The sequence below is a fragment of the Colletotrichum higginsianum genome (genome assembly GCF_001672515.1).
Source record: "Colletotrichum higginsianum IMI 349063 chromosome 7 map unlocalized unitig_7, whole genome shotgun sequence".
NCBI lineage: Eukaryota > Fungi > Ascomycota > Sordariomycetes > Glomerellales > Glomerellaceae > Colletotrichum > Colletotrichum higginsianum.
The window spans coordinates 1,693,365-1,716,461 of NW_017263917.1; the positions used below are offsets into that span (position 1 = coordinate 1,693,365).

Genomic DNA, 23,097 nt, shown 5'->3' on the forward strand with positions numbered 1-23,097 from the left:
TAGTTGCTCTCTATCCGCACGACCTTCGCAGCTAACCCTCGTTGGTATCAAAGCCACAAGCCCCTCCTTCCGATGTCAAGTGTTCTTCGACTCCTCGGTCCCCCCACATCCGTTACGAGGACGTGACGTCGACTCCGGTTGCGGAACCGCTCTTCTTGTCCCGTTGCTCGACCTGCGCCTTCTCGTATGTCTCGCTGCCGTGGTGGTCCTCGTGAGTGAGGTCAAACTTGTACAGCGGCTCGAGGGTAGCGTCCCGCCGGAAGAGCACCCAGCGCTGGAACCAGTACGGCAGCGCCTCTCTGAGCTGGTACCTCATGAACACCCGGGTCGGGACCGCGAAGATGTAATCGAGCTCCTCCAGCGTGCGCTGCTTGGTCTCGGGCAGCCAGAAGAAGATCATGACGAAGGCCACGACGTTGAGGCCGGCGTAGAAGCAGAAGGAGCCGATGACGCCAATGTCCGCCAACATGATGGGGAAGGTGATGGACAGCACGGCCGCCCAGAAGAGACACGTTGCCACGGCCCACGACATGCCCACCTCACGATGGGACAGGGGAAAGACCTCGGCCGAGTAGGTGAACGGGACGGGTCCCTCGCCCGGCGAATAGAAGGCTTCGAAGCGTTAGCATGCATGCAACCTTTTTTTTTCATGACATAAAGAGCAAAACGAGGCGAAGTCTTACCGGCGAACAAGTACACGAACAGCGCCACCATCCCCAGGTGGGCTCCTCCGGTGCCCGGGATGAGCGTGCAGAGGCCGGCGGCCAGCAACGTCCACGCCATCTGGGGAAAGGTGAAAAGCAGCAGGGACCGGCGCCCGAAGGTGTCGATGGTCCAGATGGCCGGCCACGCGAAGAGAAAGTTGACCATGCCGAAGCCGAAGGACGCCAGGAGGGCGTTGAACTCGGAGGTACCGGCCTCCTTGAAGATGGTGCTCGAGTAGAAGGCGATGATGTTGATGCCTGTGTTGTGTCAGTGGGTGGGGGTCAACCGCGCCGGGTGCGTCGTCTCGACTTACCACACATCTGCTGAGCAATCATGACGGTGAACGAAGCCAGCGTGGCGCTATCGCGAAGTCAGCATCATTCTGTTTCTCTCGTCAAATACACCATCTCTCATCTCAAACATGCTTACCGTCTGACACGAGGAATGGTGAAGAGCTCAAGGAAGCGCTTGGCGTAGTTGGACCGCCCGATGATCTCGGCCTCGACCTGAAGCTGGCTGTGGATGTAGTAAATGTCGCGAGCGGCCTGGATGGGATGGTTCCGCAGCCTCAGCAGCGACTTCATGGCGTCCGGGTACCGGTTCTTCTTGATGTACCAGCGAGGGGATTCGGGGCAGGCGTAAATCAACAGAGCCAGGGGCACGGCCGGGATGAAGGCCGACCCGAGCTGGAGACGCCATGCTATAGCACCCGTCTTGGCAACCGCCAGGTTGGCTGCCGTCCCGGCCATGATTCCGAACGCCGTCCACATTTCTGGCCATGTCGTTAGCATGTACTGCTCCGGAGGTGACGGCTTGTGAGATGCTGGGACGGGTGGGGCCGGGCCAACTTACGCCATGTCATGACAAGAGCACCGCGGATGGGCGCGGGCGAGTTCTCGGCGGCAAAGATGGGCACCGTGCTGGCCTTCGCGCCCATGCCGATGCCGAGGAGCAGACGGCAGGCGAGAAGCTGCTCCCAGGACTGGGCGAAGGCGCTGCCGAGGACGGGCCAGAGGCAGAAGTTGGCGGCAAAGAAGATGGCGCCGCGGCGGCCGAGGAAGTTGTTCAGGGGATCCGACAGCCAACACCCGATGAAAGCGCTGCCGATGTACGGCGCCGAATTGACGAGGCCGACCTTGGGACAAGAAAAGGAGGAGTCAGCACGTTGGATAGACACACAGCATCACGGTCATGCCAGGGTGATACTCACGAGGAGGGTGTCGTGATGCGAGGTCCCGCCGATGCCAAAGACGGTAGGGAACGACAGGTTTGCGCCGTTGCTGCCGGTCTGATCCCATCCCTGGACGGCGGCGCCGATAGAGCAAGTGATGATGGTGAGGTACAGGATCTTGGGGACGCGCCACTTGTGCAGGACCTCGTCGTGGAGGACCTGGACCTCGGCCTGGTTGAGGGCCTCGTCGCCGTCGATCTCCTCGAAGCCCGTTGGGTCCTGGGCGACGAGAGCGCCCTTGCGTAGGACGGGGATGTACTCCTGCAGGCCCTTTTCGTGGGCGAAGGCGTCGACATCGCGGATGAGTTCGGCGCGGGATATACCCAGCAGGGGATTCCTGATTCTGTTGGGAGGGTTGTCGGTGTCAGTGATTGCTGAGATATGGGGAAGGGTGGGGGATTTGGGAGAAGGAGGGGTGAGACGGACTTTGCGTCAACGTTGGCGTTCAGATCGACTGTTGCTTGGGACCCGCGGCGGGCCTTTTCTATGTTTGATGCCGAGAAGTCGCCCGAGCTGGGGACGTCAGTCCGCGTGCGAGAGCAATGGTCGAAGGGAGAGGACACTCACGGCATAGCTCCGACGTGCTTGTCGTCCGCCATAGTCGCGTCGAGTTGAAGACACTCGGCGGCTCTGGTGTTTCGAGGCGTGTAAGTGCGTCCGTGGGTGGTGTGATGAATGCCTCACTGGCGGCTTCTTCAGAGATCCGAGAATTACGGGAGCCGTCTACGACTTTCACACTTCAAGACTTGCTAGAATGAAGATTCAACAAACGAGGTCAGGGCTCGGACGAGGGGGTGAGGGGTACGCGCAAAGTATCAGACGGGGCGAAGGGCCAGCTTTATTTGTAGATTCTTTGCCCACAGACAATTTCCCCCATCTCGCGTCCACGCGCTCGACGTGAAGCGACGGCGCAACCACCTTCCCTCCCGGAGAAAGGGGACGCCAGCTCCGGAGTCTCTCTCCCTACACAGAACGCTCTCCCTCTCGTCGACGGGACCGCCTGGCCACCCCATGATCCACATTGGAGCAACACACGGGGAAAGACACCAAACCTTTTTCGCGGGTGGATTCACCGGGGTTTGTGTGCCAGGGATGGTCATCGCTGGGTTGAATGTGAGGAGGGGAGGCGAGTGTGTGTGGGCTTGTGCGTGTAGACAATGTGGTTGAACCTGTCGGTATGGGTTCGCCTTCGTCTGACCAAGGTCCGGCGGAGAGGAGACTACAGCGTTTGGGGGACCGAAAGCATGGCTCGCCCTTCGAGGTCCCTGGGTGTCATTAGACTCGCGCTGAGGAAGATGCAACGAGGCTCCGCCGGGGCGCATATCGCGTTGGGAGACATGGTGACCACCAAGTCTCCCATAAGGGCTGTTCTTCGCAGGTTAGAGTCTGCTGCGAGCGAGAATGCCCGCCGGGTTCGGTTTTTTTTTGGTAGCATTTCTCTAGTGTACAGAGATCGGCATATATGATACCGGCTGCGCAGGACGGTTCACCAAGTAGAGCAACAGGAAATACTGCTAGATTGGCTCACGGTTCCCAGGGTCGTCTCTGGACCTTTTGCCGTAGTAGTCCTCAGTTCAAACGTCCCCCGTACCCCGCCTTTCTCCTCGTTTTCACCCCGCGAAAAAAACCAGCACGTCCCAACTTTCTTGTTGGCACACGGAACAAAGGACGTTGTGTGATGGTGTCCGTGTCGTAGGAGGCAAGGTCGGGACTCCCCGGCCACAAACGCTGGGGACGCAATCAGAACGGCGGGACCCAAAGCCTGCCAGACTGATACCGTCGGAGGTACACTCTGTGGGAAAACATGGGCAAAATCAAGGACCGGGCACCAGCACGGCAATGGCGTCGTTAGATGAGGAGGCGCCGTCGACTGCCGATCTTGGTGCGTTTCCGGCGTAGCATTCAATCCCTGGCAGCGTACCGGCCGGGGTGGTTATGCGTAGTGTATGCCGGACGGTGTCATCCTGCTATCGGAGGCCGCCGTCATGTGTAGGTAGTGGTGGTAGGCTGGCATTTCTCTCTGGGGGTTTTTTTCTTTTCTTTTTTGATATTTTCTTTTAGACTCAAGACAAGAGGGTGATATTCCGGGGAAAGAAGCGAGAACGACGATCATTCGCGCCGGCATCGACGCCGGGCCTTCTTCGATCCAGCGGAAGCTAGGCCTTGGCTGTCATGACGAGGGGATCAAAGGTGACAAGCCTGGCTCGGGGGCCCCCGGGTATGCGGCAAGAGGAGAATCCAGAAATGGTGACAAAAAAATATCACGCTAGGGCTGGATCCCCTCGCGCCGCCGCCCGCATAGAACGACGTCAGTACTCAAGGCGAGACGCTTCCCATTGGTTTGACCGGTAACCCCTCGGCTGTTGAACATCCAAAGCTGCCCTGCAGACGCATTGAACGATGGAATCGGTACCGGCTCGTATCTAGTTAAGCCAGAGCGGTGTCACTTTATGGATGGCTCATTCATCCATGGAAATTCCCGAACTCAACGTTCTTCAAGTATACGGCGCTGAATGGCTCCGGTGCGGATTGGCATTGAAATGTCACATTTGTTGTTCAGCCAGTGTTTATCATGAGATTCCGTCCATAGAGTCGCATGGCCAAGACGTAGCGTTTGAACGTGCCGCCCACAATGCCCAGAAATGCCCAGAAAACGCCCAGCCCTCCTAAAATGCTTGTATCGTCGCCGCAAAGCTTGGGTGGTGGTCTAGGGTGGTATCGGCCCAATGGCCCTCGGCCCCTCAACACCACAAAGTGCGTCGCCTCGTGACCAGTGTCGTACGCAAGGCAGCTTCTCTCCTGTGTTCTCTCGGCCAACTTCCCGGTTGACTGGATGAAGCGTGAGTCGTGTCTGCTCGGGCGGAACAGTACTCTGTACGAGACATTGCTCGGTTTCTTGCAGTTGACCAATGGTACATCCTGGAGACCTCTCCACTCCCAAGGATCCTCTGCTCCCCCTCCCCACAAAGCAGAGAGTTCGTCGAACTTCTCCAACCGGCAGTGGAGACATACCGGCTTCCCCTCGTTCAACACTCGGTGTTAGGCTATTAGCTTCTCTCTCCGCGGTAGCTCCGCCTGCCTGCGGAGACGAGACGGAGTCCTCAGCAAGTTGCTGAACCTTCTGTGGGTGTGCGAATCTTGGTGGAGGTATGCTAATCGCGCGTGCATACGCCGATGGCGAGATGGAACTGGCGTCTGTGACAAGCGCCTTTCTCGTCGCGGGTGATACTTCTACTAAACTGACTCAAGGTGGTCGCCAATGCTCTCATTCTCATTTTGGTTGAACATCAGTCCGTCGACCTGTCACATCTTCGTTCGCTGCCGCCATGGCTTCCTTGTCTCATGCTGTTCAGTCTAATAAACCGGAAACAACATAGTGAACAGCGTCTAATGAGTCGAGAACCCGAGGAACCTGCAGTACCCGGAGATAGCGTCAGCTGACTGGGCATGTTGGAGAGGTAGAATAACGGTATTCATGGGTCAAAGCCGGGAACAGATGGAGGCAGAAGTGTGTGAGCAAGCGTATTGTGTTCGTAAAGGGTAATGCCGTGAAAAGAACATGACTGATATTACAATGAGATGGGTATTAGCCGTGCTGCACTCCGTCTTGGCCCACGATTCCCGCGGCTTCCTTTTTGCCTTGTATCAACTCTCCAAAGTCGACGCACCCTAGTAGTTGTGCTTCAGGACCTTCTTCAATGCCGCTATCTCCTTCTCATATTTCGTGATCTTGGTCTGGCTTCCTTCCAGTTTGTCGAGCAGATAGGACACGCGAGCTCCCGTTTGAGATGGCTGTTTCGGCAAGCTACCCAGCAGCGCCAGTTCGTTCTCGGCCTTCTCAATGGTTTTGGTCTCAACCTTGGTCAACTCCTTGAGCATAGCGAGGTCCAACTTGGCTCTGAGAACGCGGTCGTCGAGAAGCAAGCTGAAGGCGGCTTGATACATAGGCTTGCCGGGACGGATCGTCTGCGGCCGGCCGTTGTACGTCTCAACGGTAATGAGCTCAGCGTTCGTCAGACCTTCCAGCGCCGATTCACCGTTTGAGGCCCCGGCCGTGGTAGACGAAGCAAATGTATCGGAAAGAAGCACCTCGTTATATCGGAGGGCTTCATGTGAGGCGAGTTCCTTGATCAGGTACCACGCCTGCTCCATGGACCACTTCTTGCCCTCGAATGTGTCTTTGCCATCCAAAAGATACATCTTGACGATTTCCGTTGCGCTCTGGTTGATGATATCCTCAATGGCTCGCTGCGGACTTTGGCCACCCTTCAACCGCCGGGCCAAGTACTCGAGATCGGTAAGACGACCGCCCAGAATACCGATGGCCGAGTCGAGCTCTGAGAGGTCGGGCTTTTCGTGTGTTTCGACGGCGTCCTCCGTCTTCTCGTTCGCTTCCTTTGAGTGCTCTCGGACCTTGTCAAGCTCATCCTCTTCCAGTCGGCTGATGATGAACTTCTTGGCAACGTCAAGGGAGAGGTCGCCGAGGGAAGCTTGGCGGAAAACGCGGTCTGGCATTGCCTTTGATAAAGACTTTGAGTACGCCGTGTCATCTGTCAAAAAGATGACGTGGGCGACATTGTTCTGTACCATGGCAGCAGCCCACTCCGCAACCTTGTCGTAGACAATGCTTGAGCCCTCGTTCTTGTGCAGGAAGTTGTCGATCACCACAACGGCGCGCTTATCCGGACGAGCCTCCAAGTAGGCGTCGTCTGATAGATCGCCGTCCTTTCCATCCTTGTCGCGGCCAGCGAGAGAGACCTCTTTCAGGGCTTCGGCAGTCGTGTGGAGTATCTTGACCACCTGCGACTCGAGGGTTTCGGAGAATCCAGCCTTGACACCTGTCGTGCTCTGGACTGCCAGATCGATCATGCTGCTCATGTTGTTCAGAAAGGCAAAAATTGGCTTGTATCCCACTGCGTTGGCCAGGTGCTTGATCGTCCCGCTTTCGCCCCTTGCCTCGATGATTGGTTTGCAGTCAATGACCAGCACGTTCTTCCGTCCCTTCAGCGATTGGTCCAAAACAAGCTCCTTCTTTCCGGATCCCCTGGGGCCTTGGACGACGATGAAGGTATCCGAACTCTCGAGAAGCCAGGTCTGAATCTGTTCGATCAGGTCCCTCCGATGCTGCCATACCGCATTGAACCCGGCCTTGTCGGCCTTTTTGTGTCCGAAAGACGAAATGATATCGGAGGTCTGGTTCTTGATCCATCTGTAGAGCTTGTTGTTCGTCAGACGAAAGGAATGCTGAATGTGCGCTTTGACGAAGAATTCGCGGATCGGATCGAACACGGCGACGGTGAAGGCGGCGAGAAGAGCTGCAACAACAGGGATGACTACCCTGGGATGGCTGGTGAGCCAGTTCCAAATGTTGTGCGGCTTCACCTTTTGCTCGTACGAAAGACGGAGCCTCGTGCCCAGCTTGCCGCCCCCCAGTGCCTCGTCAACGACGAATCCGTGCAGACAGTTTCTTGCCATAATGGCGTCGCGTACGAGGGCAAAGTCGACGTATGCGTACTTGGGTAAGATCTTCGAGTCGGACGGCTGAGAAGTGATTTCGGCGATTTTGCCGTAACGACGGAAAACGCTGTACAGTGTTTCCTGCGACAGCTCAACGGCTTCAGCGCCCGCATCCTTTCCCGTGAATTCGATCTTGACGCGGCTTTTCGGGAACCTATAGAGGTCTTCGAGCCATGGGACGCCTCTGACAAGGCCGGCCTTGACTCCACGGAAGGGGTTGAACCACGGCCGTAGCGGGCGCTTCTCTAATGACTGTGCAAGAGAGTCTACAGAAGTCAGTCGCATTCATTGTTGAGATTGCATCTGTCTCCGATGTCGAGTCCGCGGTCAGAAACCCCATCTGGGTGTACTTACTCTCGATGTCCTTGGGCACAACGTCGGAGCCGTGGCTGAACTTGACGAATGCTCCTCCATCTTTGAGTCGAGGTAGGATCTCGGTAACCTTGATCGGGAGATCGTTCGGAATGGCTCGTTTAACCAGGTTGATCGGATCCGTGCCCAAACCCCCGCTGGAGCTGTCGAAGCGTTTGAGGAGATCAGTCAGATCGCGGTCTGTGGACCATGATCGCCGCAGAAGGTACGTGAGCTTCAGGGGAAAGAGATCTGCCGGCCCTTGTTAGCTTGATTGGGGCAGGTGGAAGAAGACATAAGAAGACATAGTGGCGTCGACAAGGTGTTGATCATAGGGGTGTAGAGGCTCTGCACGATTGATTCAACTTGAGAGCGATAGAGGTAATGCAGGGTAGAGGAGGACAGAGGATCCAACAAAGATAACGGAGGGACCACATTTCAATCCCGGGTAACGAGTCCAGGGACGAGACCAACGGAATTCAGCATATGGAACACACTCTGTCGAACAAACTTACTGTCGAAGAAGAGAATCGATTCGCTGTCTGATTTGGCGATGTGGCCCGACTTCTCGTCGCCGGTCAACGTGCTCTCCCAAGCCTTCGTCGCGGCGCGCAGGACGGCTCCCGGGCGCTGGGGTTGCGCAAATGGCCGAGTCGGGACCCATGTCGCCCGCAGCTTGGCCGCAGGCCTCATGCCGGAGCGAAACATTGCTCTGCTGGGTGATATTGGATGGTCGTGTTTGGTGCTCTCACATGTTGCTCCGGCAAGCGACGTCGAAGTTGAGTCGGGAAAGGTGGTGAAGGAGCTGACTTGGCTCCCTTCCCTGCCTTGCTTCAGCAGCTTGCCTAGCTCCTTCTCACGAAGCTGTGTTCGCGATAGATGATGTCACGCTTTGCGGCCCCACGGCCAAGCCCGTCGGCACGCCCCATAACCTTATGTCTGGACCGCGCCGAGTGAAACGGACTAAGTCTTATCCGTGCCGATGTGCTCCACCCCATTCTGGCGGGCGCGCGCGCTGCTACTGCAAAAAATGATGCAACCACTCATTGGCTGGACGCGGCGTCTTGGGATGTCATTGATGGTGGTGATTGCCGGCTTCCCCTCATTCTCGAGCGCTCCTGATCCGATCAAAGACGTCAATACGTGAAGTTGTGTTTTTCTTCGTAGAATCTCTTGATATTTGCCATCATCACAGTCATTCATCAACATGGGTTGGCTCTGGGCTTCGCCATCTCCCCCCAAGTCTCCCGCTCCGGGACAAGCTTCCCAAGCTCCGGCATCGACCCCGCCATCATCGACCAAGCCGACTGATCCTGAGATGGATCCCGAGATTGCAAAGTTCATCGCTCTCTTCCAGAACGAGTCGGGCAACAAGCCCGAAGAGCCGGCCCCGGCTCCGGCGCAACCATCCACAACACCCTCCAAGACATCGACATCCTCATCATGGCTCTCCCTCAAATCCTCCCCCAACATGCCGTCCCAGACCAGCAACCGCACGGTTACGCCGCCCTCTGACAACCCAGTCGCCGAAGCTACCCTGCCGACCGAGATGTCCTGCCGCCAGGCGTTCGACATGGCCTTCCACTGCCAGTCCGTCGGCGGGCAGTGGAACCACATCTACCGATACGGCTCGATGCGCTCGTGCAGCGAACACTGGGAGGACTTTTGGTTCTGCATGAGGATCAAGGGATACTCGGGCAAGATGAAGGAGGATGTGATCAGAGACCACTACCGCCAGAAGGAGCATGAGAAGTACGGGGACGGGAAGCCCAGCAGCGAGGACGTCTGGCAGGCGAGGACCACCAAGATACCACCCGGCACGGCGTTTACGGAGAAGTTTGACGAGCCCGCAGTTGATGACGAGGAATGGCAGCGGATGGAGATGGATAGGCGACGGCAAATCAGAGAGGGACTCGGCATTAGTTCGGCGACGGCGTAACGTTGTAGAACAAGAACTCGGCACTCTCCTTCTAGTAATGTTTTAACTTTGATTGACCATGTTGGCTTTAGCATGTTAAGATCATGACCAACGAACACATGTCACGAGCATCAGGTGGAAAGGCGTTATTGTTTACTGTTTGAATTGACTTCCTAAACCTCGGAAGACCAAGTAGAATACATCTCTGACCCATAACCGTGCTTTTCCCATCGTGATTTCATAAATGCAAAGAAAGCAAAAGTCTAGTCGTGAAACCCGGTAACAGCGTTGCCATACCCATGACTGCGACTCTAAGGAAAGAATTCATCCAGGGTATCAATTTAGTCGACCTCCTCGACGGTAGGGCCGTCATCGTGGGAGCCGGGGGGGCCACCAGCACCAGCACCGGGGAAGCCACCAGGGGCACCGCCAGCACCGGGGGGACCGCCGGCGCTGCCGTAGAACTTCATCATGATGGGGTTGGCAACGCCCTCGAGCTCCTTCTGGCGCTCCTCGTACTCCTCGCGGGTGGCCTGCTGGTTCTCGTCGAGCCAGGTGACGATCTGGTCGATCTCAGTCTTGAGCTTCTCCTTGTCCTCGGCATCAAGCTTCTCATCGACCTTGGAGTCGCTGAGGGTGTTGCGCAGAGAGTAGGCGTACGACTCAAGGCCGTTCTTGGCGGAGACACGGCGAGCCTCAGCCTCATCCTCGTCCTTGAACTTCTCGGCCTCGGCGAGCATGCGCTCGATGTCCTCCTTGGAGAGACGGCCCTTGTCGTTGGTGATGACGATCTTGTTGGACTTGCCAGTGCCCTTCTCGACGGCGGAGACGTTCATGATACCGTTGGCGTCAAGGTCGAAGGTGACCTCAATCTGGGGAACACCGCGGGGAGCAGGGGGAATGCCGGTAAGCTCAAACTTGCCGAGCAAGTTGTTGTCCTTGGTGCGCTGGCGCTCACCCTCGTAGACCTGGATGAGGACACCGGGCTGGTTGTCGGAGAAGGTGGAGAAGACCTCGGACTTCTTGGTGGGGATAGTGGTGTTGCGGGGGATGAGCTTGGTCATCATGCCACCAGCGGTCTCGATACCGAGGGAGAGGGGAGCGACATCGAGAAGCAGGATCTCGTTGGTGCTCTTGGAAGAGGTGTCACCGGACAGGATGGCAGCCTGGACGGCGGCACCGTAGGCAACAGCCTCATCGGGGTTGATGGACTTGTTGGGCTCCTTGCCGTTGAAGTAGTCGGAAATGAGCTTCTGGATGCGGGGGATACGAGTGGAACCTCCGACGAGGACGATCTCGTGGATCTGGGACTTGTCGATCTTGGCGTCGGTCAGGACACGGTCGACGGGCTGGATGGTCGAGCGGAACAGGTCCTGGCAGAGCTCCTCGAAGCGAGCACGGGTGATGGAGGTGTAGAAGTCAATACCCTCGAAGAGCGAGTCGATCTCGATGGAGGTCTGGGCGGAAGACGACAGGGTGCGCTTGGCACGCTCGCAAGCGGTGCGGAGACGGCGCAGGGCGCGGGCGTTGCTGGACAGGTCCTTCTTGTGCTTGCGCTTGAACTCGTTGACGAAGTGGTTGACGAGACGGTTGTCGAAGTCCTCACCACCCAAGTGGGTGTCACCAGCGGTGGACTTGACCTCGAAGATACCCTCCTCAATGGTCAGGAGGGACACATCGAAGGTACCACCACCGAGATCGAAGATGAGAACGTTGCGCTCACCATCGGTCTTCTTGTCAAGACCGTAGGCGATGGCAGCGGCCGTGGGCTCGTTGATGATGCGCAGGACATTGAGGCCGGCAATGAGACCGGCGTCCTTGGTAGCCTGACGCTGGGAGTCGTTGAAGTAGGCGGGAACCGTGACAACTGGAACTTGTTAGCTTATGCGCAAAACAGGAGGGAGTGTTGTGAAGTGTACTAACCAGCGTTGTTGACCTGGCCACCCAGGAAGGACTCGGCGGTCTCGCGCATCTTGACGAGAATCATGGCCGAGATCTCCTCGGGAGTGAAGGTCTTGGTCTCGCCCTTGAACTCAACCTCGATGTTGGGCTTGCCACCCTTGTCGACAACCTTGAAGGGGAAGTGCTTCATGTCGGCCTGGACCTCCGAGTCGCTGAACTTGCGACCGATCAGGCGCTTGGCGTCGAAGACGGTGTTGTGGGGGTTCATTGCGACCTGGTTCTTGGCCGCATCTCCGATCAGACGCTCAGTGTCGGTGACTATGAAAAAAAATCCAAATGTTAGCGAAAAATCCTAAAAAAATTCTTCTGGTAATTCACTACCAGACAAATTTGAAAATGTATGGGGAATCTTACAGCCAACAAAGCTGGGGGTAACTCTGTTACCCTGGTCATTTGCAATGATTTCAATCTTATCATTTGAGTAGTAGGCAACACAACTAAGGTAGAGTCAGTAAATGCGCAAAGTGGAGGAGCATAAGTGACGGAAGTCACGAAAGCAGGGTTACTTACGAGTACGTAGTACCCAGGTCGATGCCGACAGCCTTGCCTCCGGAAGCCATTATGTCGGATGTGAAGTATGTGTAGTCGGAAAGGTAAGTAAGGCGCTGAACTGAGGTGGGGGTATCTCGAAGCGCTCGAAGACCGGTGTCAATTGTTTTCCGGTGGTATGAAAGTGAGAGGATTACTTCTTCGAAGAAGAGAAGAAACTGGTGATTGACTTTTGTTCTGTTGAATTGGTGAGCGAAATTGATTCGTTTCGGGAGGGAGACGAAGAGGTTTAAATGCAAAGGTGAGTTGAATTGATAGAACAAAAAGTGGCGGGGTGGGTGGGGAGAGAAATTTCGAGACGTCACTGGACGCTTTCTGGTTCTTTGCTTCTGAATGGTTCTGTGGGATTCTCTGGGTGGTACGTACTCTTTGGAGGGGGAGCACCTGCTGCTGTGGCTGGTGCATCCCGTTTGGCGGCGGCGGCAGTGGTCTTCTTCTTGGGGGCGGGAGCGGTCTTCTTGGGAGCGGGCCCCTTTTTTTTGGGCGCAGGCACCACCTCCTCGTCTTCCTCGTCGTCCTCGTCCTCGTCCTCGTCGTTGCCGGCAGCAGCAGCTGCCGCTGCTGCTGCCTTCCTCTCTTTCAAGACGGCCGCAGTCCGTCTGCCCAGGGCAGAGGACCGAATCCTCTGAAAAACCTCCTGACGGAGGGAAAACGGCAGTCCCGGTTGGTCGACCGGGGGTGGCGCCCCGTGAGAGGCATTGTTCCGGAGCCGCGCACCCTCCTTGGCAGCTGCCACCCCCTAGGCGGCACGCTCCGCAGAGCGGTGGCGCTCCAGTTTCAGGCGCCGCTATAGATAAAGAGTTAGTTAATACTTGGACAGAGTCATTCTGTGTTAACCACCAGCAGCAACAACACAAAGAAAAACACACTGTAAGCAAAGGACAGTCTCCAGAGTACTCCTGCTGTCTTCACTTGAATACACTACAGGGGATAGAGGACTCTGGCACTTAAGGCAACAGCCACAAGAGCTGGGAGCATGCAATGATCCAAGCGGCATGCAGATCCAGTCTCCATGGCAACCCACTTACTTCCAATGACGTTTTAGGTGGCCATGGACCCAAGTTTTCCATGCACTTCTCCATCTTGTGGACACTTGCCCTACAGATTCCACATCTTTCGGCATCTCAAGTCATCGAGTTTCTTCCTCTGCTTTCTCATCGGTTCCTTTTCCACTGCGTCTCGCCACGCTTAAGCAAGCAAAAAGCAGTTCGACCCGTTGGCGGGGTATTCTTGGCTTCTGCCACTTGGCTTCTGCCCAACGACCGACAACTCGGGTCACTCGGGTCATCAGCCTACCTGGAAACGGTCTTCTGAACAGCAATAGCTCGCGGCACTCGCCGTTGTCATCGGTTTATCCCGAAAAGGGTCTTTTCGTCTCACAGTCTGCACAGAACATGCAGATGGTTATTTGTTGTCGAGGTTTCTTTTCGCCGGTGTTCAGACAACGATTATGGACGGTGTGCGGATATTACGGATAATTGTCTGGGCTAGGTAGCTCGTCGAGTGGACGTCGTGTATTCATCGCCAAGTGGCGCGCCAAGTGGTGCTGGATTACGAGTAGTCGTCGACGAGTCGTCCCAGTATTGCTGGCGACTCAATTGGTGTGGACCATGGTTCGCATCAAGTGGTGCGGTTTAGAGTCCAATCGTCTCCGGGTCTTTGTTCTTCGGCAGACGACGGTGTTGAGGTCGCCCAAGTACGGGCTTACGTTGACAGCGCCATCCTCGATGGATGGTCTCTGACACAGACCGCACCATGAGAAGGGAGAATGGCAAAAGGAAATCGAGCGTGGCCATCCTGAAGTCAAAACAGGACGACGATACGCTCAACAGAACGAAAGACTTGAACAGCAAGGGATACGTGTCCCACCAAGAACATAAGAAACAGCAACACTTACGAGTCTCCCCTCGGCGCCGACCTCCTCGTCTCTCCAAATTGACCAGTCTTCCTGGTCCACCCCAGGTGGGAGGCTACCTTTATCAGCACTCATTCTTTCAAAAACATAGGGCTCACTTACCCAGGCCATCGCCGCGGTGGGTTGACTGTAATGGCAACCTCAATGTTAGTCTGACATTTGCCACACTCGAGTCGACCGTGTCGCAGAGTCGAATAAGCGTATAGGCATGTACTTACTGTCGAGCGGCGCGGGCTCGGGCTCGGGCTTGGGCGCGGGTTCGGGCGCGGGCTTGGGCTTCTCCTCTTCCTCCCTCTCGGCCTTGCAGATCTTGGCTATTCGTCATATCAGCATGATGTTAGGCAAGGCAATTGGTAGCAGGTGCATACCGGAAAGGGCGAGGAATTCCTCCTCGGGGAGGTCAAACACGGCTTCCACCTCGGGGTCGGGCGGAGGGGGCAGGAACGATTGTAGGCACACAAAACGGCCCTCGTTGTCGAAAACAACGGATTGGAACATGATGGTGATGCTTTTCCAGAGTCTCCCACATCCCTCCTCTCTACAAACTTTTCTTTTGTGGGAGACCTAGGGCACCAGTTGTATGGGGCTCTCCTGAGGAGGAAGGTATGTCAGGAGTGCATACATGTTCTTTCCTCATCTTGTTCACCATACCCAGTCTTATCTAAGCAGGTATCATGCTAAGAGCACTACTAGAGATAAGCTATGTAGGTCTTTGGTCTTGGTATAGCGTTTCTAATACAAGATAGCGATCTAGGATCTTTAGTTTATTGCAAATAATGCATCTACTCGGAGTCTCTCCGCAGTACAACCGTCACAGACAAGAGCACTACAGGAAGACACCGGCACCTTTGCTACTAAGCACCAGCCAACGACTCGGGAATCAAATGGGAACCTCCATTAGCGATGTGCAGTAGGCCAATGCTTAAGTATTTGGTATGCGTTGCGATAGAAATCGGTGTCTAGCAATCCAGCCTGGTGTGTTGGTGGCGGCCATAGACATCTGTGTAGACGTGTTCTGTGAAGGTACTGTTCGTAGTTGACACTGGCCATGGCGCGCGTGGTATGAAAAGTGTGCACATACTATATTAAACGAAAGGTGAACCCACGACTGCACTCGGTTCTCCAGCACAGTAGCTTGGCCTTACTGATTTGGTTGTGTTGGTCATATCTTACTGTCAAGACTGACACATAAGCTAAGAAGTCATTCTTGTAGCTAGAGATGGCCCTCACAATACGCAGCTTAACTGGACGTCTCTGCCCTACAATATCATGTGCCATCGACTTCCAGTCGAATAATAGCTCTTCGTCCAACAATACTTAAGCGTCATGCATTCACTATCGGCAGTGGAAACCCTGCCAATCACATGAATATGTTAACCCTTTTCTTGCCGGTCATCCTCTCAATTGCTAAGAATATTGCCCGGCTCGGGCCATGACAACGCAGGGAAGTCCGACGGCACATTGCTGTCCTTATAAATGCCGATGACATTCGGCAAGCGGCATGAGCCAACAGCGCCAGTAACGCCGTCGGGTAGATGGCAACGATGGCTGGGATGAGAGAGACGTGTAAATGCAACAGACAAGCTCGTAGGCTACACGCCACGATGAGCTTGAATGAAGAGCTAATCTAAATGGGGGGGGGGGGAGTGCAGATTTTGTACTAAGCAGTCATCTTGTGACTTTTACAGGCAATTGCATTTGCAGTAAATTGTAAACCCTAATTTACTTGGATTTCCTCGGCATCGACCTCCTCGTCCCTCGAGATAGACAAACATCTAGGTCAAGGGCCGAAACCACTCTATCTAATCACTGTTGCTCAGGCTGTGCTGGTCAATCTGCTTTCTAATGGTCTTGTGAATGCAGTGCTCTAGCAGAGGGGTTGGAGCTGTCACGAAGCCAATAGGTGGAGTGGACATGTTAGGGTTTTGCTCATAGATAGAGCAACAAAAGGCACGGCTGCGATTACTGTACACATGTCGACCCAACAGCCTAAAAGGAATTTGCAACAGAGTGACCGTCCTAGTCAGAGATGCCCATGGTCCCGTCCCTCATCCTGTCCCTCGTCCTGTCCCTTGTCTGGTCCCTCATCCTGCACTCGCAAGTGTCCCCTGCGTATCATCTAATGACCTTGAGATCCGCGAGCTTAACGCCAACCGCATCGCCAGGTGTCTCAGGCTTCTTGCTGTTATGGCCGTCGCCCTTCTTGCGCCTTGGCGCCATTCTGGCGGACAACAAGCTCCGGAGCACCTCGCGACGCAACAGATAGGGAAGTTCTGATTGTTTCGAAATGTACGTACTATTTGGATGGGCGGCAGGCTTCTTGGGGGCAACCTTCTTGGGGGCAACCTTCTTGGGGGCAGTGACTGCCTTCTTGAGGGCAGTGGCAGCCTTCTTGGGAGCAGCAGTTTTCTGCCGCTTAGGAGCAGGCTTGTCCTCCTCCTCCTCATCGTCGTCGTCCTCGTCGTCTTCATTCTTCTTCTCGCGCTTTTTGCGCAAGGTCTCTTGCGCCTTGGCGCCATTTCTTGCAGATAGCAAGCTCCGGAGCACCTCGCGACGCAACGGATAGGGAAGGTCTTGCTGGTCCTGGGGGCAGCAGTTTTCTGCCGCTTGGGAGCAGGCTTGTCTTCCGCCTCCTCCTCGTCGTCTTCGTCTTTCTTCTTGCGCTTTTTGCGCAAGGTCTCTTGCGCCTTAGCGCCATTTCTTGCAGAAAGCAAGCTCCGGAGCACCTCGCGACGCAACGGAAAGGGAAGGTCTAGCTGGTCCTGGGGACCATTTCCCGGCTTCCACGTTTTCGAACGACGCAGATGCTCTGCAGCTGCATCCCTTCCCTACCGGGCGCGCTCAGTGCACCGGAGCTCTTCAAGTTCTTGTCATCCTTGCTGTGCTACTCAACTTTCGCTTCGAATTTGACAGCTTTCTCTTTCCCACCGACACGACCAGTGCTCTTCTCCACCTTGAACGTGGAAGCAGGAGTGGCCTTCTCTGGGGTGGTTCAACGTTCGCCTGATTTGACCCCAGCTACCTAGTCTGTTTAAGGGTGTTAGCATATATCTAGATTAGTGTTCTTGGTACAAGGGGAATAACTTTCCTAGGCGACCCCTGTAGTGTTGCTGCCTATAGAAATAGCGAAGCTCATAAGCCGAAAATTTGGGGAATGAAATTTGTATCGCTGGTTGTTGGCAGTAAATCACAGGTTGGGATAGATCGATCGATCTCGTGATGGCTTCACTCTGTTGGATTGGTGCGGCTATGATGTAGGAAGGGGAAAGTAAACAAGGCCCCCTTGCGGCGGCTAGCAGAAAAGGTGGGCTGCCCGAAATGGGGCGATCCAGATTTAACTCCGAAATCTTCCTCTAACGCCGATCCTGCGAAGCATGTGCCCGTGTCCCGGCGGATCTGGATTTGTTCCGATAATCGACATCAGGCCGATTTCAGCACTATGTCTGGCACTTACGAGGCTAGCAACATTCGTATTTTTGAAAGCATCATTTCGTTGTGCACCATTCCAATGACATGGGAGGACTCTGTTATCGACGCTTCCTCAGACTTAAGGCCAATTGTGTCGCCAGGGATCTTATGCTTCTAACAATTCTTGGCCTGCCTATACTCTTTAATCGTCTTCTCTGACTTGATAGCCTTTATCCCCTTTCCCCTGACACGGCTAGTATTCTTCTCTACGCTAGACGAGGTGCCAGGAGTTGATGGGGAGGCCTTAGGTGTGGCCTTCTTCTGGTGGCTGGGCTGGCCGGGATGTTGAATTTGCGCTTGGTTTGGCCCCAGCGAGTCTTTCCGAACATGTTCTGCTGCTGGTTGTTTTTGAGCAGCCGGAGCTGTCGGAGCGTCCAACTTTCGCTTGCGGGTAGGACTGACCTTGCCTAGGATACGCGAATTGCGTAGGGAAGAGATGGGAAATGTGTAGGTACACAAACACAACTGCGCCTGCTTGCCTTTGCTGTGCCTGCTGTGCCTGCTGCGCCTGTTGACTGGTGAGACAACACTCAATTTGCCAAGCCTGAAGGGCTGCTTCACTCGGTCAAGCTAGGTAGCGGTCATAGTAGACCACACATCAAACCTGTCAAACAAGGAATAATCGTGCTTGTTTTCTTAAAGTGATTTTTGTCACGACAAATAAAATTTTCTAGCAAATTTTAATAGCGCGGTACATCATAGCTTACAACAAAATGCCGGCAACAAAAAACTTTTGGCTTGGTATTTGTTCTGCAACACATTCGGCAAGAGGGCCCAACGAGGCGTAAATAGGTTAAACAACCGCGCATAACACAAACAATTCTTCAACTGACAAGCCACATGCCGACATTCAACCAGTTGGATTGAATGTTCTATATAATTGACGAGATCAGGCTTGTACTCTAAACCTTAGAGCTTCAGACAGCTTCGATGGATATAAAGGTGGCCCCTCCTCCGTTGAGCAGCAACATGGAAGTCATGATTCAATCTGAACACAGGGACTCTAGACAGCCAAAATGCCTGAGAAGACCGCCCCTACCCCTTTAAGTAGGGGGTCAACTCTATTTTACATCTTTCAACGTGTGACTGAGAGTTCGTCCCGCGACTGGGAGAGCTTTGCCATTACTGCAGGCTTGTTATCGCAGGTGTCAGACAGCTAAGATGCCTGGCAAGGCCGCCCCTACCCCTCCGACCAGTGTGGAATTGGCCTAATGACGGACATCGGAACGAATCCAGATCCGCCGAGCCATTGACCACCGGTTGCGATCACCCTATCGGCAACTGCCCAACCACGGGTCATACGGCCTAGAGGCAAGGCCTACTTGGGCACTTCGATTCGAACCCCGAAGCGAAACGAACCAGCGATGCCAACTTCATTATTGAAATCTTCCATTATATGACTGAGAGAAGCCGAGCATCGACTGGAAGCTTCGATAACGCTGCTCTACCCCTTCGCACGACGACATCAACCTCATAGAGGATGCCAAGACAGGCCATTCAGTAAATAAGGTCAATGGGCAATAGTTGAGGAATTTTTGTTGCTGTGGATGCCAAGTCCTAGTCACTTGTTAAAATTCCTTCTTTGGGCTGTATTATGAACAGCTCTACCCTTAAAAGTACAGGAATCAACGGTTTGTATACCAACGCCTTAGGCTGGAGCGTCGCCGGGCCCAGGAGCATGCTGCGCGGTATGCGCAGTTCGACTGCTGCGCTGGGTGCGCCGAGGACGCTGCTGTCAAGTTTGTGTCCTTATACAAGCGCCCGAAGTCGCACAAATACACATCGTAGAAGAGTCACAAGATATAGCCTGGCGCCGGCCCTGCGGCAGGTCTGACCCAAAGACAATAACAACCTACACCGCGAACCACATCACCACTGCTTCAATTGATTGAACGCCAATTGACCTGTGGTAATTACCAACTGTTGGATTCGGCGGATCGGCGTTAAGACTGGATCTCGGGATAACCCTGGACCCGGTGGGCCACAGATCTTATGGCTCAGCGCCGGCACATTCACTGGCAGGCGCCAAGCCATAACAACAACAACACCACCACGAATTCAAACGATCGATAAGCCAACATGCAAATATTATCAACACCAACAAGTCAATTTCTAGGCTAGAGTGGCTCAGACAGCTAAAATTTCTGAAAAGGCCGCTCCTACCCCGTCGCAAAGCGACATCAACTTCATGGTCGAGATTCTTCAGCACATTACTGAGAAACCCAACTGGGATAGCTTTGCTTGCCGCAAAGCTGTAGAATCGCAGCTGTCGCTCAGGTATGTATGCCCGTCCTTTTACTTCCCTAGAAAACAAACGCTGATTTCATCAAGCCGAGATGAATGCAAACTCGCTGGGGCCAGAGTAAGCGCAAGTTCAACTTCCCGGCCAGCCCAGCCACCTTTCAGGCAGCCAAATGTCCGAAAAGACTGCTCCTACCCCGTCTCAAAGCGACACCAGCTTTATAGTTGAGATTTTTCCGATATCAACTTCATGGTTGAGATTTTTCAACATATGACGGAAAAGCCCAATATCGATTGGGACAGCTTCGCCAACGCTGCAGGCTTCAAAAGCGCCCTACCCTATCCCAAAGCGATATCAGCTTTATGGTTGAGATCTCCCAACATATGACGGAAAAGCCCAATATCGATTGGGACAGCTTCGCCAACACTGCAGGCTTTAAAAGACTACTCCTACCTCGTCCCAAAGCAATATCAACTTTATAGTTGAGATCTTTCAATACATAACGAAAAAGCTTGATATCAACTGGGACAGCTTCGCCTACGCTGCAGGCTTCAAAAGACTGCTCCTACCCCGTCCCAAAGCGATATCAACTTTATGGTTGAGATCTTTCAACACATGACGGAAAAGCCCAATATCGACTGGGACAGCTTCGCCAACGCTGCGGGCTTCAAAAGCGCAAATGTCGCCCAGGTAAGTCCTCTCCTCCCTTCCTTAAGAAAGCAACATTTAGTTGTATGTTGACTAATACACCTAATAATAGACTTGCTGGGGTCAGATAAAGCGCAAGTTCAACATCCTGGCCGGCCCTGCCACCCTCCAGACAGCCAAAATACCTAAAAGACTGCTCCTACCCTATCGCAAAGCGACATCAACTTTATGGTCGACATCTTCCAGCACATGACGGAGAAGCCCAACATCGGCTGGGACAGCTTTAATAACGCCGCAGGCTTCAAAAGCACGAATGTCGCCCAGGCGAGTCCTCTTCCTCCCAGCCGGCCCGGCCACCCCGAAGAAGGCCACCCTATCAACTCCTGGCTCCTCTTCTAGAGTCAAGAAACACACTAGTCGTGTCGGAGTAAAAGGTACTAAGGCCATAAACTCAGAGGAGAAGGTCGAGGATAGTGAGCCTGAGTATTCTAAACATGAGACCACTGGCGAGTTGACAGGCTTCAAGCTCGAGGAGATCTAAATCCAGGTCATAAAGATGACGCACATAGGAATAGTGCTTTCAAGGATAGGGACGAAGGGATACGACGCCCCTCAACTCCAATACTAGCTTTAGTGCCCGCCACTGGACGAAGGAAAAGGGACAAAGATCATAAAGTCAGAGGAGAAGGTCGAGGATAGTGAGCCTGAGGATTCTAAACATGAGACTACTGGTGAGCTGACCGGCCTCAAGCTCAAGGAGGTGACCTGAATCCAGGTCATGAAGATGACGCACATGGGAATAGTGCTTTCAAGGATAGGGACGAAGGGATACGACGCCCCTCAGAAGGTCGAGGGACCACTGGCGAGTTGACAGGCTTCAAGCTCGAGGAGGTGACCTGAATCCAGGTCATGAAGATGACGCACATGGTAATAGTGCTTTCAAGGATAGAGACGAAGGGATATAACGCCCCTCAGAAGGTCGAGGGACCACTGGCGAGTTGACAGGCTTCAAGCTCGAGGAGGTGACCTGAATCCAGGTCATGAAGATGACGCACATGGGAATAGTGCTTTCAAGGATAGGGACGAAGGGATACGACGCCCATCAGAAGGTCGAGGGACCACTGGCGAGTTGACAGGCTTCAAGCTCGAGGAGGTGACCTGAATCCAGGTCATGAAGATGACGCACATGGGAATAGTGCTTTCAAGGATAGAGACAAAGGGATGCAATGCCCCTCAACTCCAATACTAGCTTTAATGTCCGCCATTGGACGATAGAAAAGGGACAAAGACTATTGTCGAGGATAGTAGTGAGCCTGAGGATTATAAGCATGAGACCACTGGCGAGTTGACCGGCCTTAAGCTCGAAGAGGAGATCTGAATCCACGTCGTGAAGATAACGCACATGCAAATGGTGCCAGCGCGATCGGAGCACCGGACCGACGTCATCAGCGTCAGGCAGACCACCTTCTCAGCGGCGGTTATCGGGCTGCGAGAGGGAGGCGCCCGGGCTCCCGCAGAACCATGAGCACACCTGTGCCCCGTCAGGTAGCGAACCGGCGCGTCGTCAGCCACTCGGCCGGTGTTGGCGTCCGCCGACGCGGACAACCGGCAGAGACCGAGCAGATACAGCGGCAGGCAAGGAGATGGCGAGCCGACCTCACGTTGACAGCAGGGACCGTCCAATGGCGACCTGCTGTGACGGTCTTAGCACGAAGCATCCGTCTTCACCGCCGGACAGCGACATGTGGCGCGCCGGCCGGCTTGTCGCGGATCGTGATGGGAGTCCGGCTGCCCTGCTTCGGAAGTTCAACATCTGCCTGAGCGACACATGGCAAAAGTCGCCTCCCGCCATGCAAGAAGTTGCGACCCAGATGGCGGAACGTCGCAGCGGACGGGCAGAGTCCAAACTTTGTGCCACCCACGGATAGCTGCCTTGGACTGGCGACTGACGACTGACGACGCACGCAAGCCGGGACGTTTGTGACAAGCCCACTGCCACCTGGAACAGCGGTCGCAGACGTCCGTCTTCCAGCCGTACCCACAGGCGGCGTGGCCGCGGCCGATGCTCCAACCCGACAAACACAGCGTGCAGTTTTGGACGAGACGGGAAATCTGGAGCCGTCCACAGGGACCCAGGCCGTGGGCCTGTCTGGACGCACGGGATGGCATCTCACCGTGACGGCGTCGTACAGATTGGGAGGCTGCAACATGCTGCCGTCAGTTGTGTTGCGTTTGCCTTGTGGAGTTGGTCAGTTGCGGTCAGACATGTTGCTGCTTGTCTTGTGGCGTCAGTCATGTTTGTATCAGAAGCTGTGCAGAGTGTAAGGCTGAAATATGTTGCCGTCAGTCATGTTGCTGTTTGTCTCGTGGTGTCAGGCATTTGCCGTCAGTCTCGTGGTGTCAGTCAGTTGCCGTTAGACATGTTGCCGTCAGTCTCGCGGCGTCACTCATGTTTGTATCAGAAGCTGTACAGATTGGAAGGCTGCAACATGTTGCCGTCAGTCATTTTGCCGTCAGAAGCTGTAGCATCAGACGGCCGTGGCACCAGAAGCCGTCATCAACAGCCGTGACATGGAGCAGACTTCGTGTAT

General features: G+C 54.6%; 8 protein-coding genes across 8 annotated transcripts; 2 read left to right on the forward strand and 6 right to left on the reverse strand.

Moving 5' to 3' along the window:
* Positions 1–112: 112 nt before the first annotated feature.
* Positions 113–2,535, reverse strand: CH63R_10206 (Hexose transporter; the record flags this gene model as incomplete). Its single annotated transcript, XM_018305180.1, has 8 exons — positions 113–612; positions 684–962; positions 1,019–1,065; positions 1,135–1,528; positions 1,558–1,840; positions 1,916–2,279; positions 2,363–2,449; positions 2,504–2,535. The coding sequence occupies 8 exons, from the start codon at positions 2,533–2,535 to the stop codon at positions 113–115; spliced, it is 1,986 nt and encodes a 661-aa protein (XP_018154604.1).
* A 3,070-nt stretch (positions 2,536–5,605) lies between these two features.
* CH63R_10207 (Mitochondrial escape protein) lies at positions 5,606–8,512 on the reverse strand (the record flags this gene model as incomplete). The annotated part of the gene is made up of 3 exons (XM_018305181.1): positions 5,606–7,719; positions 7,808–8,056; positions 8,320–8,512. The coding sequence occupies 3 exons, from the start codon at positions 8,510–8,512 to the stop codon at positions 5,606–5,608; spliced, it is 2,556 nt and encodes an 851-aa protein (XP_018154605.1).
* Positions 8,513–9,011: 499 nt separating this feature from the next.
* On the forward strand, positions 9,012–9,743 carry CH63R_10208 (uncharacterized protein; the record flags this gene model as incomplete). The annotated part of the gene is made up of 1 exon (XM_018305182.1): positions 9,012–9,743. One exon carries the CDS (start codon positions 9,012–9,014, stop codon positions 9,741–9,743), a length of 732 nt encoding a protein of 243 aa, XP_018154606.1.
* Positions 9,744–10,063: 320 nt separating this feature from the next.
* CH63R_10209 (Hsp70-like protein) lies at positions 10,064–12,244 on the reverse strand (the record flags this gene model as incomplete). Its single annotated transcript, XM_018305183.1, has 4 exons — positions 10,064–11,589; positions 11,646–11,942; positions 12,039–12,121; positions 12,195–12,244. The coding sequence occupies 4 exons, from the start codon at positions 12,242–12,244 to the stop codon at positions 10,064–10,066; spliced, it is 1,956 nt and encodes a 651-aa protein (XP_018154607.1).
* A 1,583-nt stretch (positions 12,245–13,827) lies between these two features.
* On the reverse strand, positions 13,828–14,646 carry CH63R_10210 (uncharacterized protein; the record flags this gene model as incomplete). The annotated part of the gene is made up of 4 exons (XM_018305184.1): positions 13,828–13,971; positions 14,131–14,207; positions 14,367–14,462; positions 14,517–14,646. 4 exons carry the CDS (start codon positions 14,644–14,646, stop codon positions 13,828–13,830), a joined length of 447 nt encoding a protein of 148 aa, XP_018154608.1.
* A 1,586-nt stretch (positions 14,647–16,232) lies between these two features.
* CH63R_10211 (uncharacterized protein) lies at positions 16,233–16,846 on the reverse strand (the record flags this gene model as incomplete). The annotated part of the gene is made up of 2 exons (XM_018305185.1): positions 16,233–16,656; positions 16,704–16,846. 2 exons carry the CDS (start codon positions 16,844–16,846, stop codon positions 16,233–16,235), a joined length of 567 nt encoding a protein of 188 aa, XP_018154609.1.
* Positions 16,847–19,804: 2,958 nt separating this feature from the next.
* On the forward strand, positions 19,805–21,047 carry CH63R_10212 (uncharacterized protein; the record flags this gene model as incomplete). The annotated part of the gene is made up of 3 exons (XM_018305186.1): positions 19,805–19,893; positions 20,407–20,548; positions 20,805–21,047. 3 exons carry the CDS (start codon positions 19,805–19,807, stop codon positions 21,045–21,047), a joined length of 474 nt encoding a protein of 157 aa, XP_018154610.1.
* Positions 21,048–22,230: 1,183 nt separating this feature from the next.
* On the reverse strand, positions 22,231–23,012 carry CH63R_10213 (uncharacterized protein; the record flags this gene model as incomplete). Its single annotated transcript, XM_018305187.1, has 2 exons — positions 22,231–22,651; positions 22,978–23,012. 2 exons carry the CDS (start codon positions 23,010–23,012, stop codon positions 22,231–22,233), a joined length of 456 nt encoding a protein of 151 aa, XP_018154611.1.
* Positions 23,013–23,097: the final 85 nt, after the last annotated feature.